This window comes from Myotis davidii, unplaced genomic scaffold, assembly GCF_000327345.1.
Source record: "Myotis davidii unplaced genomic scaffold, ASM32734v1 scaffold167, whole genome shotgun sequence".
Taxonomy (NCBI): Eukaryota; Metazoa; Chordata; class Mammalia; order Chiroptera; family Vespertilionidae; genus Myotis; species Myotis davidii.
In genome coordinates, this window is record NW_006300048.1 from 2,470,819 (window position 1) to 2,484,981 (window position 14,163).

Consider the following 14,163-nt stretch of genomic DNA (forward strand, 5'->3'; position numbering starts at 1 on the left):
CTTATATGCATGCATATATAAGCATAACCAATGGGTGCAAGACACTGGGGGCGGGTAGGAGGGTGAAGGCATGTGCCTGGGGGTAAGGGAGGTCAAGGGAAGGTCAATGGGGGAAAAAAGGAGACATACGTACTACTATTTTTAATACTTTAAACAATAAAATAAAATAGAATAATAAAATAATAAAATAAGATAATAAATAAAATAATATAAAATAAAATAAAAAAGAAACTCACCCTAACACATTTCACAAAACAAGGGGAATGTCCAGAAAATACTAGTAGAGTGCAGCTCCTTCTAAGGGTCGGAAACCAGTCCATGCTGCTCCCTCGGCCTCCTCGAGATAGTGTGGCCGCTTATCTGTCCGTCCCTGCTCTCCCACTCTTCAGCTGGGCCAACATGGCCACCAGGCCAGCTTTACATTATTACCCAGCATGTAACAGAGACTACAAGTGCAGTGGTCTCAGAACTTAGCAATGCATTCACATCACCTGGAGAGCTTTTTAAATGTCTAAAAGCCTAAGCCCCACATTGGACTTCTGAATCGATCTTTGTGATCAGAACCCAGAAACTTTGTCTTTCAGAAGCGCCCCAGGTGATCTTGATACAACCAGTCTATAAACTTGCATAAAAGAACCACTGCGCTTGTGTATTTACCTCTCCTAAACAGCAGACTAGAGGATTGCAAGAATCAAGTAAACGATTTGAAATACGAAGAAGCAAAAAACACCCAACCGGAAAAGCAAAATGAAAAAAGAATCCAAAAATACGAAGATAGTGTAAGGAGCCTCTGGGACAGCTTCAAGCGTACCAACATCTGAATTATATCATGACACCATGAATCAGAATACTTAATCCTAAATTCCCAGGAGAGAGTCTGATTGGCCCCTCGTGGGCAGAGGATAGGGCTGTGGGTGACATGAGTAGGTGGCATGCAGGGCCTCTGCTGCTCTGTACCAGGTGCCAACATAAAAAAGACGCCCCCCTGCTCCCCTGGCAGGCTTGGCACTTTAGATGGAAGGAAAGGTGCTCCTTCCCTGGATTTTAGCTCTTCGCCCCTCTGGCAGGTAACTCGTCCGTGTGTGTCCGCTAGCCCGCTGGCTCCGGCACAGCTCTGTGGCAGTGGGGCATTTCCCAGGGGAGAGTGTGGTTGGGCAGATCCCAAATGGTTTCTCTCATTCAGCAAATGCCTGTTATTGGGTAAATAACATCTTGCTAATTTGTTATTTATTTGTTTTTAATTTTTACAAGAGTTTGAATCAAACCGAGGACATATGCCAGGAGCAAGATCTCAGATGCTCCCAAAAAAATGATAGTTTTGCAGCTTTTTTATGCATCTGAGATGAAGGGGGAATATAAGAAAGATTACATGAGGATGGGAGAGAGCAAGGGGGGGCCTGGATTGCAGGATCATTAACAAGATTGTGTGCTCTCTTGAGGGTGGTATTGGCTCATATCAAATGTGTGTAAACCTAGATGCATAAAAACAATGGACAGGGCTTACTTAAAGCAAAGACAAACCTTTTACTAAAACATTTTAAGTCTGGGGGTGGCTGCCCACCATGACCTGCCCACTTAGGAATTTATGATCAGATCACCTTGCAAGGATACTTTCCAGGCCCTTTTTTTGTCCACAGTTCCCCATTTTGGTCCTAAGTCAGTCTAAAGAATACATTGATGACCAGACTTTTAGTTGGATCATCTAATCTGTAATTGGCTTCTTTCAAAGTGTACCGCAGAGATTAAAATTAACATATTAAGTATTCTGATTCATGGTGTCATGATAATTCATGGGGTCTGAAGAGTTAAAATTGTACATTGATATTAGCAGAGTTCTTGGAGCCAAGTACTCAGCCAAATATCCTTAAGTAGCTTGTCTATTTGTGAAGAAAATACATTCCAAGAGGAGGTCTTCCCTTAGAGTTCAGTAAAAACCACAGAATGATAAATGTTATTTCTAAAAGATTTTCATCTGTGGGCATAGGAATAGGGCAGTGATGGCGAACCTTTTGAGCTCGGCGTGTCAGCATTTTTAAAAACCCTAACTTAACTCTGATGCCGTGTCACATATAGAAATTTTTTGATATCTGCAACCGTAGTAAAACAAAGACATACTTTTGATATTTATTTTATATATTTAAATGCCATTTAACAAAAAAAAATCAACCAAAAAAAATGAGTTCACGTGTCACCTCTGACATGCATGTCATAGGTTCGCCATCACTGGAATAGGAGAAAGTTGATGGCTCCTGGGGAGAGGAGAGCTGGACTGGGAGGAGGGACAGGCCTTGTGACTTCTGCTGCAGTGGAATTCATTCGCTCCTTTTTTTCCCAATTATAAGAGAAAGTTTATTTAGAAAGTCACAAGCATAGAAAAAGTGAGCCAGCAGGGTGGGCTCAGGAAAGAAGTTACAGAGGCACAGGAAGGACCTCTGGAGCTGTAAGGTGTCTGGGGGAAGGAGAGGGGAAGGGAAAGGCACAGGCACACTCCAGAGACAGTGTGCCTCATTCACTTTTTTTACTTTTTATTTTTATAAGACTTTTAAAATATATTTTTATTAATTTCAGAGAGAGAGAGAGGGAGAGGGGGAGAGATATAGAAACATCAATGATGAGAATCATTGATCAGCTGCCTCCTGCGCACCCCCTACTAGGAGTTGAGCCCGCAACCCGACATGTGCCCTGACGAATTGAACTGTGACCTCCTGGTTTATAGGTTAACGCTCAAGCATCGAGCCACACCGGCTGAGCATGAGTTTTTATAAGAGTTTATTTGAGCCAATCTGACGGCATATGCCGGGAGCAAGCTCTCGAATGCTCCTTGCTCATTGTTATTGAACAACTGTTTTCTGGATGCTCACTGCGGTGCAGGCCTGTTCTGGTGCTGGGATCCCACAGCGAACCAGACAGCAAAAGTCCTGCCCAGCAGTGAGTGGACTGGGAGCAACCAGTGCACTTCTGGAGACAGAGCGGATCTTTCCAAACATGCAGACCTGTGGGTACTCCAGTGTAGGCGCCAGACCAGCTTCCACCTGGCGCACCCCCCACCAACCTCCCGCCGCCCCCACAGCGTGACAGTTACATTGACAGTCCTAGTCCCAAGGGAAGGGACGCAGCGAGGAGCACGGGCAGCAGAGGCTGAGAACTCAGGTGCCGATGCTCAGCACCCACTCGGGCCCACCGGGGGGCCGTGACACGCGGGCCCACCGGGAGCTGTGACACACGGGTCCACCGGGGGGCTGTGACACACGGGCCCAAAGGTGCTGAGAGGAGACACGCCTCTGCAGACCCAGCCATGGTGTCAGACACGCCCGTGCTCTATACCCTCAAATGATGGCAGATTTTCCAATGTTGACATTACATTAGATTGTTTTTCTTTTCACTCTTCTGTATTGTGAAATAGAACACATTTAGAAAAAAATGCACAAAACAGCCGAAACCGGTTTGGCTCAGTGGATAGAGCGTCGGCCTGCGGACTGAAGGGTCCCAGGTTCGATTCCGGTCAAGGGCATGTACCTGGGTTGCGGGCACATCCCCAGTGGGGGATGTGCAGGAGGCGGCTGATTGATGTCTCTCTCTCATCGATGTTTCTGACTCTCTATCTCTCTCCCTTCCTCTCTGTGAAAAATCAATAAAATATATTAAAAAAAATGCACAAAACATAAATGTACAGCTAAATAATTATAGAGCAGATACCCATCCATTTAGCCACTCAAGAAATAAAACGTTACCACCACCCCCAGAAACACCCTCTTCCCTGTGCCTCTCCTGACTTTCATGGAGATCTCTGTCTTGCTTTTCTCTTTTTTTCCCTTGGTTTTCTTTATAGTTTTACTCCTTAGCGTCTGCATGGATTTTGATTTATTTGACTGTTTAGTAGCTAAGAGTCATTCCAGGTCCTGTCCGATAAATAAGAGGGAGAGCATTTTCTCAAAACAAAAGGTGTGCGCTCTGAAGGGTCAGGATGGTGTTCTTCTGTGTCGTGTGAACGGCGAACGAGGCGTATTGGTGGAATTCCCAACGTCGTGTCCTGGCCACATTGCCGTCCATACAAATTCTGGTTTCTCTATTTTTCTGTTGATCTCGTTATCTCAGAGTCCCGTGCATAGCCTTGCCCTGTCCCAACTTCTGTGTGTTTTGTTTCTTCCTGGGAGTGGCCCTGAGTGTCCCCCCGGAAACGTTTGTGAGGAGCCCCAGGCCTCTCCTCAGCACATGTCCGCTGGGAAGAGATCCCCTAGGGTGGGAGGGTGTGGAGTGACATTCTGGGGGAAATACATGAAAACTGGAGAATTTCCCCCAGGGTTTTCGTACTAAGAACTTATTGTCTGTCTGCTAGAACGGTGTAAGGTCTGCCCTGCCCTGCTAATGGCAGGATGAACCAGGGGACCGTCTCCGACGCTGTAAGGACAGAACTAACATGAGCTTAGCTGGTCAGGCGTTGCCAGGTCTACATGAGCACCCACACGTGAACGGTTGGTGAGAACATTGCACTTAGGCCAGGGTCACAGTTTAAGGCGCCTGTGGAGATGGTTAGGCTGAACTCTTAAGTCCACTATACAAAATAGAAAACTGAAGAAAAGACTCTGAAAACCTGAGGCATGATGAAGTAGCATAACACAGAGGATTAAAAGTGGAAACTAGTTTAAAAGCCCTTTATTGTCTTACCTTAAATGCTGTATAAAGGTAACAGATGTTTTTAATGAAAAAGAACTTGGAGTCCTCAAACATCATCCAGCCTTAGCTGTTTTGGCTCAATGGATAGACCGTCGTCCTGCGGACTGAAGGGTCCTGGTTTCGATACTAGTCAAGGGCACATGCCCAGGTTGCGGGCTTGATCCCCAATAGGGGGCGTGCAGGAGGCAGCCCATCAATAATTCTCTCTCATCATTGATGTTTCTCTCTCTCCATCTCCCTTCCTCTCTAAAATCAGTAAAAATATATTTAATAATAATAATAATAAAATAAGTTTTTAAAAAAATCATCCAATTCATCTTCCTCATGTATAGAAAAGAAGCCCACAACAGTTTAAATATCAGATTAATGTTTCTAATAACATTTGCTTAGGCCAATGTTTGATTGAGTTTACATTTCCCCGTTACATGCCACCTGATGTTGACATGAAGCAGGTAAGATGTACTTTACACCCTCTGCACAGAAGAAAGTGGGTGTAGACAGTCCATCTGGGGTTGGCACACGGGCCCTGGCCAGGTGCTCGAAGCCAATGCAGACACCACGTCAGGACTGACCGTCAGGGTCGTAGTCCTTGCAGGTGGCATATAAAATTGCCGGGATGGCCCTGACCGGTGTGGCTCAGTGGATAGAGTGTCGGCCTGCGAACTGAAGGGTCCCCGGTTCGATTCCGATCAAGGGCATGTACCTTGGTTGCGGGCACATCCCCAGTGGGAGATGTGCAGGAGGCAGCTGATCGATGTTTCTCTCTCATCGATGTTTCTGACTCTTTATCCCTCTCCCCTCCTCTCTGTAAAAAATCAATAAAATATATTTTAAAAAAATTGCCGGGGATGGAAAGAGTTCTGGCGCAGCTTGTGTCTGAGCTCCACAAGCGTGGTCCCCCGAGCAGAGGGCGGTCTGCTGTCCGTCCGGCTCCCGGCTAACAGGTCTGAAAGGCCAGGGTGCCTGCAGGTTTGAGGTACTCTTCATTCTCCAGTGTGAAAGGAGAGCGTGTTAGGACTTCTGTTTTGATTTGTAATCTAAGCTGAAGGTAATGCCAGGTAGGCATTAACAGACGTGGTTGGCGTTAAGTAATCTATTAAAGCTTTTACTCATGAAATTAATGTTTCCATCTTGGCAATGTTTTGACAGGCTCAGAAGAAATGTTTGAATCAGACTTGCCCCATTTCTGCTTCCAAGACCCCCGATGGCCTGAGGCAAGCACAGATTCCTGGCCTCCTGGGCACCGCACTGCCAGGTCAGGAGCCTTCGTCACAAGCTCCCCTTAGCTCGTCCCTGTCTCCCGACACCCAGGACACTTCTCGCATCCCTCCTCCTGCATGCAGTCTTTCTGACGCACTCGCACCTCTACTCTGATCATTCCTTTCTTCTCTATCCTTTTCACGTTGCACCTGTGGCATCATTCCATACACCACTAAGCAAGAAAAAAGCGCTTCTAATTAAATTATGTGAAATAATGTGCTGCTCAGAAACAACACAATCTAGTGTTCTGTGGCACAGGTGGCTTTGTAGTTATCCTTGTGCTGCTTCCTATATGTGGATTTAGAATCCCACCGAGACTAAAATATTGTGCCAGTATCTCCCTTTTTCTAAAGCTTCAAACACCTGCATTGCTCAGTAAGCACTAGAAAGACAAAAGCATGAGCGCGCCTAGCCAGTCCCCTCCTTGGGCCTCCCTTTCTTTCAGCTGCGAGTGTTTGCGTTTGGGAATGCTGGCAGATTACTAGCTTGAGGCCTGTTCCCCAGACCATAGGTCATTTGACACTGGAGCATTGGCAGCTTTTGTTTATTTACGTGTGTATTTATTTCTGCTTATTATTCTAACTGGGCTTTACCAATCCCCGCCTCTGCCCCCAGAGGCTTTGTCGATAAATGTACTTCCTGCTCCCCTTCCTCACATCAAGCATCCATGATAAGGAAGCCCTTTCGGAAAGTTCCGTAACCTGTGCGCACCGTGTCCAGGGTTGTACGATGGGCCTGCTTTACTGTTCCTGTTGAACATTGTCTTTCTTGTGTGTTCATTCAAATAGGGCAGGATTCTGGAGGCAAAGTTATATCCGCATCCGTAGGAACCGCACAACCTCAGCAGGACATCGTGGGATGCTCTCCTGGCCAGCCGGCTGTGCAGGTAGAACACAGTTTACAAAGCTTCTTTCAACATTCAGTGTCATTGAACGGAAATGTGTGATCACCTGCGTGCTCACTGCTGCCGGCACTGTCTCCACAGTCAGCCCGGTGCCTGCGTGACCACAAACGTGCTCACTGAAGACCTTCCCCCAGGTCCCGGCCTTGCTATGTTGACGTTTATGGGATAAATGTGTCTGTTCTGCTTCTCACATGTTCACAGTGCTATCACGTTTTCATCAATTAATAGTATACCAGCAGCCAACACAGAGTAGGCGCTCAAAATATGTAGTTTACTATTGAATGATATCACTTACTATCATATCAAAGTGGATTATTCCTCTTAGTTATACTGAGATATTTTTTTTCTGCAGTAACAACCAGGAGTGCATGAAGTAGTCCCTATGGTCTTTTAACTCAACACTGATCTAAAAAGGAAGGGAAAAAAGTTGTTTTCAGCTTACGAAGGCCTCAGTTTCTTCTCCATCAGACTTAGCAATCCGTGATAGTTTAGTGAAACTTGTTGTAGTCCGAGTCTGCCTGGCCCCCTCAGGGAAGGATCTGGTTCATTCTCAGGTTCCTTAACATTATAGAAACGCCTACTAGATTACACTCCTAACTATGAAGGAGCTCAAAGTGTTTTCTCCCTTATTTATCACTGAGAAGATGAACTCAGTGATGTCTACTGAATTTTCAGATGTTCATGGAGTTGGTACCCACAAATATACTTCCTCAGAAATACAAGGATGCACTCGCAGAGGGAGGTGAGAATTCAGGCTTTAAGGTCTAGGCTGAGTCCTCCCAAGGAGCTATAGCACAGCTTTCATGATCTGACACAGTGCCACTCCGCCACACGCGTCTTTGTGCTTTCAGAGCAAATTCTGCATCCTTAGAATACGCTCTCGATAGCGAGTTGAAAGTACTCAAAACATGGTGACCTTTATGTGTAACTGCATCCTGTTTGTGTTTTCAAGAAAAGGGAATAAAAGGTGTGTTTTGTCCGTAGGTGGATGGTCATTCGGGAGGACAGAAGAGGCCTGCCGCAAAACAGCTAACTAAAGGGGCTTTGTGAGTGACCTTGGCTACCACTCATTTTGAACATTCCTCTAGGTTCCTAACCTTCAGTACATATACCACAGAAGTCAGGTTATAATAATACATACGGTATTTGTAAACATATACTTTGAAAATTCATTCCTACAATTTGTTTCCATTAGGACCTATAAATATCTCAAATGTAGTTTGAGGTTACTGTCTGCTCTCTTGTTCTTTTTTTAAAATATATTTTTATTGATATCAGAGAGGAAGGGAGAGAGAGAGAGAGAGAGAGAGAGAGAGAAAGAAACATCAATGATGAGAGATAATCATTGATCAGCTGCTTCCTGCACACCCCCTACTGGGGGTTGAGCCCGTAACCTGAGCATGTGCCCTTGATTGGAATCGAACCCAGGACCCTTCAGTTCACAGGCCAACCGCTCTATCCACTGAGCCAAACTGGCTAGGGATGCTCTTTCGTTCTTAAGGAGAAGTAGCCTTTGCCGTCTCAGTATACCACGTGCCCTGTGGCTGGCCAGGCGTCTCTGAGGGGAGCATGGTTTGATAAACTCCTACGTTCAGAACAGAAGTGTTCGCATAAGCGTGGTTGGCCGTTGCTCAGGCGTGGCCGGTCTGGGTGAGCCCCACGCGTGCGTGGTTGGTAGGAACACTGAGCTTCCGAGGCCAGGGCCCGAGTGTGCCTTCCCTGTGGGTGGTTACCCCGAACTCTGAACCACCCCGGTGTACAAAGTGTGAAACTGTAGGAAACCAGAAGTGCTATACTTTGCACAGTAACATTCCTGTATGTCTTACTCTCTTTGCATGCAAAGGGTCCCGTTCCTTCTCTCTCAGGGAGGGGTTCCGTTTCTTCCCGTGACTCTGCATCAACGTGCAGTCTCTCTCTTGCAGCATCCTCCAGCAGCTGCAGAGGGACCAAGCCCACGCCGTGACGCCCGATAAAAGTCAGTTCCGGTCTCTTGGTGACGCGGTGCAGAGGCTGCTCTCCTACCACGTGTGCCAGGGCTCCATGCCCACGGAGGAGGACTTGAGGAAAGGTAAGCCGCCTGACCCCTCAGCGCCCCCTGGGGGTGCCCCGGATGGTAGCCAGCTGTTGTTTTTATCACAGTTTATTTACTGTTTCCCAGTCTGCGTTTAGGGTCGCGGCTTATTCTTCTCAGTATTCTGGCCCACGTGCCAGAGGCTTTTATGGACACGTCTTGGGGGCGGTAAAGGCACAGCATTGTTCGGGCTGCTGGCTGCAGAGGGGACGGCTCTGCCCAGCGCCTCGGGCGGAGTCCTCCTGTGTAGGCGAGTGCACACCCTTAGCTCCCACTACCAGTTCTATGAGTTGCATCAATCCTTCAGCCCCAGACATTCTCACAGGTTCCAAAGTGAGTCCAGGGCATTGCTGTTTGTCAAGAAACTGGCAAAAAGGGGCTAAGGATAAGTTCCTTGTCCCAACCTGGAACTCAGCCCAGTCTCCCTCCTGACCCGCTGCCTCCCCAGCAGTGCAGCTCACCTAGCTCTGCCTCCCTCCCACCACCATGCCCAGGCTGCCTGCAGAGTTCCCCCACTGCTTGCATCCTCTTCAGCTGCCAGGCTCGCTCCCACAGGAAAGGTGAACCGGCCGTAACCCCACAGGCCACTGGGACACCAGGGGTCTCTGAGCTGAGCTTCGTGGTCTCGGTCCGTCCATGTGAGCTTCCTGGGGAGGCGCCGGTCCAACATTGGGCAGGGGCGTGAAGACTCTCAGAGTGAAGTAGAAATGTGAGACCTTGGGGACCAGCCGACAAGGACAGAGCCATGGCACCATGGCCTGCAAGGGACCATGAGCTAGTTTGTCTTTCGATAACACTGTCTGCCCAGTCCAGACAGTAGGACTTCATTGTCCCAGCTGCTAACTTTTTTATATGATTGGCAGGGAGGGAGACTTGATATTTGTTGCTGGTCTGTGTGATATTATTTTCTTTTAGAGGTGATGTTAAAAATACTATGTTTTTGGATTCCTTTTTTTTTTAATCCTCACCTGAGGGTATTTTTCCAGAGAGAGGGAAGGACAGAGAGAAATATTGATGTGAGAGAAGCACATCGATTGGTTGCCTCCTGCACATGACCTGGGCCCAGGCTGGGGAGGAGCCTGCAAGCAAGGTACGTGCCCTTGACCGGAATCGAACCCAGGACCCTCCGGTCTGCAGGCCGACTCTCTTTCTACTGAGCCAAACCGGTGAGGGCTGTTTTTGGATTCTTAGTTAAAATTAATAGAAGCTGGTACTGAGCTCAGTTCCCACAGTCACAGACCGGTGGGCAGTGAGGGAAGGCAGCGCAGAAGCACAGCGCTCAGTCACGGAAAAGCTGACTGAGAAGAGGAAACGGCCACAGACAGGGCCTGTTTGAACAGGGGAAGGATAATGCATGTCAGCCCTGAGAACTGAAGACCTACGGGTGATTGGCACCCTTACTATTTCTCTCTCTCTTCTTACAGTCGACAATGAATTTGAAACAGTTGCCACTCAGCTCCTAAAAAGGACCCAAGCTATGCTTAACAAGTACAGATGCCTGCTCCTGGAGGATGCCATGGTAAACGCTGCGGCAAGCACATTTGGTTCTTAAACCCTGCAGGTCACAGCTACTGGTTCAGAGAGGAAAACTTCAGGAATTACGTTTCCCCGGCGTAGTTTAAAAGCACAGATATTTAAGTTTGCAGAAAACCTGACACTTGACTGTTACACCACCAGCAGCAGGTGGTATCTATTGCGCGATACCTGGTTGCTCACCGTCCGTGCTCCTGTGATTGTTCCAAATGAGGAACCCAGGCTCTTTAAGTAATTCACCCAGGATCATAGCTAGTGAGTCTGCCGGGCAACTAGCAGAGCCCGATGCAGCGCAGCCCCCTGGCCTGGCCCACTCTGATGTTGTGTGCTGCCCCGCCCCAGCCCAGAGCGGGGAGGCCGGGGGCACCGCCAGGGAAGGTTCACAGCGGCAGCTGGACAGACGAGGTGATGACAGGTGCTACAATTAGTTTTGTCTTGTTTTTATTTGATTGTTAGCCTGTCATAAAATTCACGCTTAATTTTCAAATGTACAACCTGACGGTTTTTAGCATATTCACAAGATTGTGCAACCATCACACTGTCTAATTCCAGAACATTTTCAACACCTCAAATAGGAACTAGCCTTGCTTTTAAAGCACCAGTTAGAGAAAGGAGTAAGGTATCTCAGGGAATGATGGAAAGAGTAAACCTAGTCTGAGATTTTAGCAGTTCTAAAAACATGTGGGCGTTACCTATAAACTGGTCTCTTTCAGTGGTTTTCAGTGTGAGATCAACTTTGGAAATGTTCTGTGGAGGATTAATTGAACTACATTATACATGTACACAGTATTGTGTAAATACGTAGATATGTTTGTGCTTATATATGTACTAGAGACCCGGTGCACGACATTTGTGCACTGGAGGAGGGAGAGGTCCCTTAGCCCGGGCTGCGCCCTCTCGCAGTCCGGGACCCCTCACTCCTTACCACCCGCCTGCTCACTGCTCCTTAGCACTGCTGCGGGAACGGGAGAGGCTCCCGCCACCGCTGCTGCACTCGCCAGCCGTGAGCCTGGCTTCTGGCTGAACGGCGCTCCCCCTTTGGGAGTTCACTGACCACCGTGGTCAGCGTGCATCATAGCAACCAGTCGTTGTGGTTGTTCCACCCTAATGGTTGCTTAGGCTTTTATTATGTGTGCGTGTGTGTGTGTGTGTGTGTGCGTGTGTGAGTGAGTGTGAGTGTATCACATTTCTAATATATTTTTACTTAAAAGTATGCATCCAAAATCTGAAATAGTTGTTCTTTTTGTTGTTGCTGCTGTTAATCCTTACCAGAAGATATTTTTCCATTGATTTTTAGAAAGAGTGGATGAGAGAGGGAAAGACAGAGAGAAACATTGATTGGTTGCCTCCTGCACGCACCCTGACCAGGGCCCAGGTCAGGGTGGATCCTGCAACTGAGGTACATGCCCTTGACTGGAATTGAACCCAGGACCCTTTGGTCCACAGGCCAATGCTCTATCCACTGAGCCAAACCGGCTAGTGCTGAAATAATTGTTCTTATGTTGATAACCATTTCTAAAACAAAATTGTGAGATGTCAAAAAGACTATCATTATTGAGGAAAGGACCACTTGTTTGGTCAAATTGTATCTGCCATGAGTTTTCATGTTAAATAAGACCCAGAAATGTAACTTCAGATTTGATTCTTTATGGCACAAACTAATTTTAAGGAAAGCCCTAAAAAAATCCCAAATTGAAGCATAGCAGAGTGCAAAGTTAAAAGGTCATTCTAAGGAAAAGATTTCCAACATGTTAGCAGAAGGGGAATAAGAAAGGTACAAAACAGCATGTATTGTTGCTACCATTTGTGTGCAAAATATAAAAAAGAGAGAACATAATGTGTGTATGTGCATGATCTGTCTCTAGAAGAGTGTATTAAACTGCTAGGCACGGGGTGCCTCCAGGGAGAGATACTGGGAGTGGGAAGGGCACGGGGGGGAGGCAGAGAAGAAAGGTTTACTTTTCACATCCCCTTTAGTACCAATGAGTAGATTACCTTTCCCCCCAAAATACTATTTTATTTATTTGTACATTTTTAATTTTATTTTCAAACCTGTATGATTTTATTAATTGGTGTCTCCCCAATAAATTCAACGAGAGAGAGAGAGAGAGAAAAACAGAGATAAAAAGATAAGATGATATGTCCATCATTGCCCCGGGAGTACTCACCTCATTTAGGTAAAAATACAATTTTAAAAAAATGCATCCTAGCCTGGCCAGTGTGGTTCAGTGGTTGGGCATCGACCTATGAACCAGAAAGTCACGGTTCAATTCACAGTCAGGGCTCTTGCCCAGGTTGTGGCTCGATTCCCAGTGTGGGGCATGCAGGAGGCAGTCGATCAATGATTATATCTCATCATTGAAGTTTCTCTCTCTCCCTCTCCCTTCCTCTCTGAAATCAATTAAAAAATAAGAACAAAAAAACAAAAAATTTTTTAAGAAATGCATCCTATGTGGCAAGGAAAAATTTGACTTTATGGGACACCTGGAACTTAGACATTAAACTCTCATTTCTGGCTGCTTCCGTCCCAAAGATTCAGGGAGATGCTTGCGCTTGTTAAAGGGCACCTGGGATGACTGGCCTCTCTCCTTTTCAGCGGATTAATCCCTCGGCTGAGATGGTGATGATCGACAGAATGTTCAACCAGGAGGAGAGGGCGTCCCTGTCCCGGGACAAGCGGCTGGCACTTGTGGACCCTGGTAAGTCATGTGGGTGGAAAGCCGCCGTCGGGTATCAGGGTTCTCTCCTTCGAGTGTTCCGTTGATTATTCAGGAAGTTTTTCTGTATTTTAGATGTAATTCTAGTTCCTTCCTGGGAGCATGTCCATGTAGCATCCACTTACTCTGCCGCCATTTTTAATCCTCGAGATATGGATTCTATATTTTATGAGGTCACGAGGCATGGGGAGATGTTTCTGTTACACAAGTCTCTGCACCACAAATGCCCGTCATTGGCTGCTGCCTGACTGACACCCAATACTTTCCATGCGCACGGTTCTCCAGGGAGCAGGCAAACTTGGTGCTTTGCCCAACAGTCCTATTTTACCTTCAAATTACTATCTGTTTCTTTCCATCCTCATCACATCGATTTTTCGATTAGTAAGATGGCAAATTTCTTGTTTGTTTTGTTAATCCTCACCTGAGGATATTTTTCCATTGATTTTTTTAGAGAGAGTGGAATGGAGGGGGAGAGACAGAGAAACACTGATGTGAGAGAGAGACATCGATTGGTTGCCTCCCGAATACCCCAACCTGGGCAGGGAATCGAACCCATGACCCTTCAGTCTGCAGGCCCATGCTCTATCCACTGAGCTAAACCAGCCAGGGCAGTAAGATGGCAATTTCATCACAGCATTTGAAAATACTAGTACAATCATATAACGCCGGTGCTGGACCAATGATGGCTTGTGCTAACCAGTTTTAACTAGAAGGTAAGCACCAATAGAAGGATAATATAAAAGGCTGCATGAAAAAAAAAGAAAGAAAGAAAGATTACTGAAAACAAGATAATTCTTTCCTGGACAGGACGCATGTCGGCCTGGCAGAGTGCAGCTGGTTATTGCAGGTCCCCACGTGTGTCTTAGGGCCTGACGCGCCATCACCCAAAGGCACAGTCCCTCACACCCACCCCTGCCCAGCCGCCTCCTGGAGCTCGCTGCTCCGGGGAGGAAACGGTGGCACTGCATCTCATTTGTTCAGAGCAGTCCCTGTGACAGACTCAG

General features: G+C 46.9%; 1 protein-coding gene across 1 annotated transcript in view; it reads left to right on the forward strand.

The window, feature by feature from the left end:
• Positions 1–14,163, forward strand: part of GLTSCR1L (GLTSCR1 like) — a 96,393-nt gene that overhangs the window by 81,069 nt on the left and 1,161 nt on the right. The window contains exons 6-11 of the mRNA XM_015572155.1: positions 5,824–5,929; positions 6,723–6,820; positions 7,823–7,884; positions 8,761–8,906; positions 10,334–10,428; positions 13,039–13,180. Of these exons, the coding sequence (XP_015427641.1) occupies positions 5,824–5,929; positions 6,723–6,820; positions 7,823–7,884; positions 8,761–8,906; positions 10,334–10,428; positions 13,039–13,180 (649 nt within the window). The remainder of the gene's footprint in view (positions 1–5,823; positions 5,930–6,722; positions 6,821–7,822; positions 7,885–8,760; positions 8,907–10,333; positions 10,429–13,038; positions 13,181–14,163) is intronic.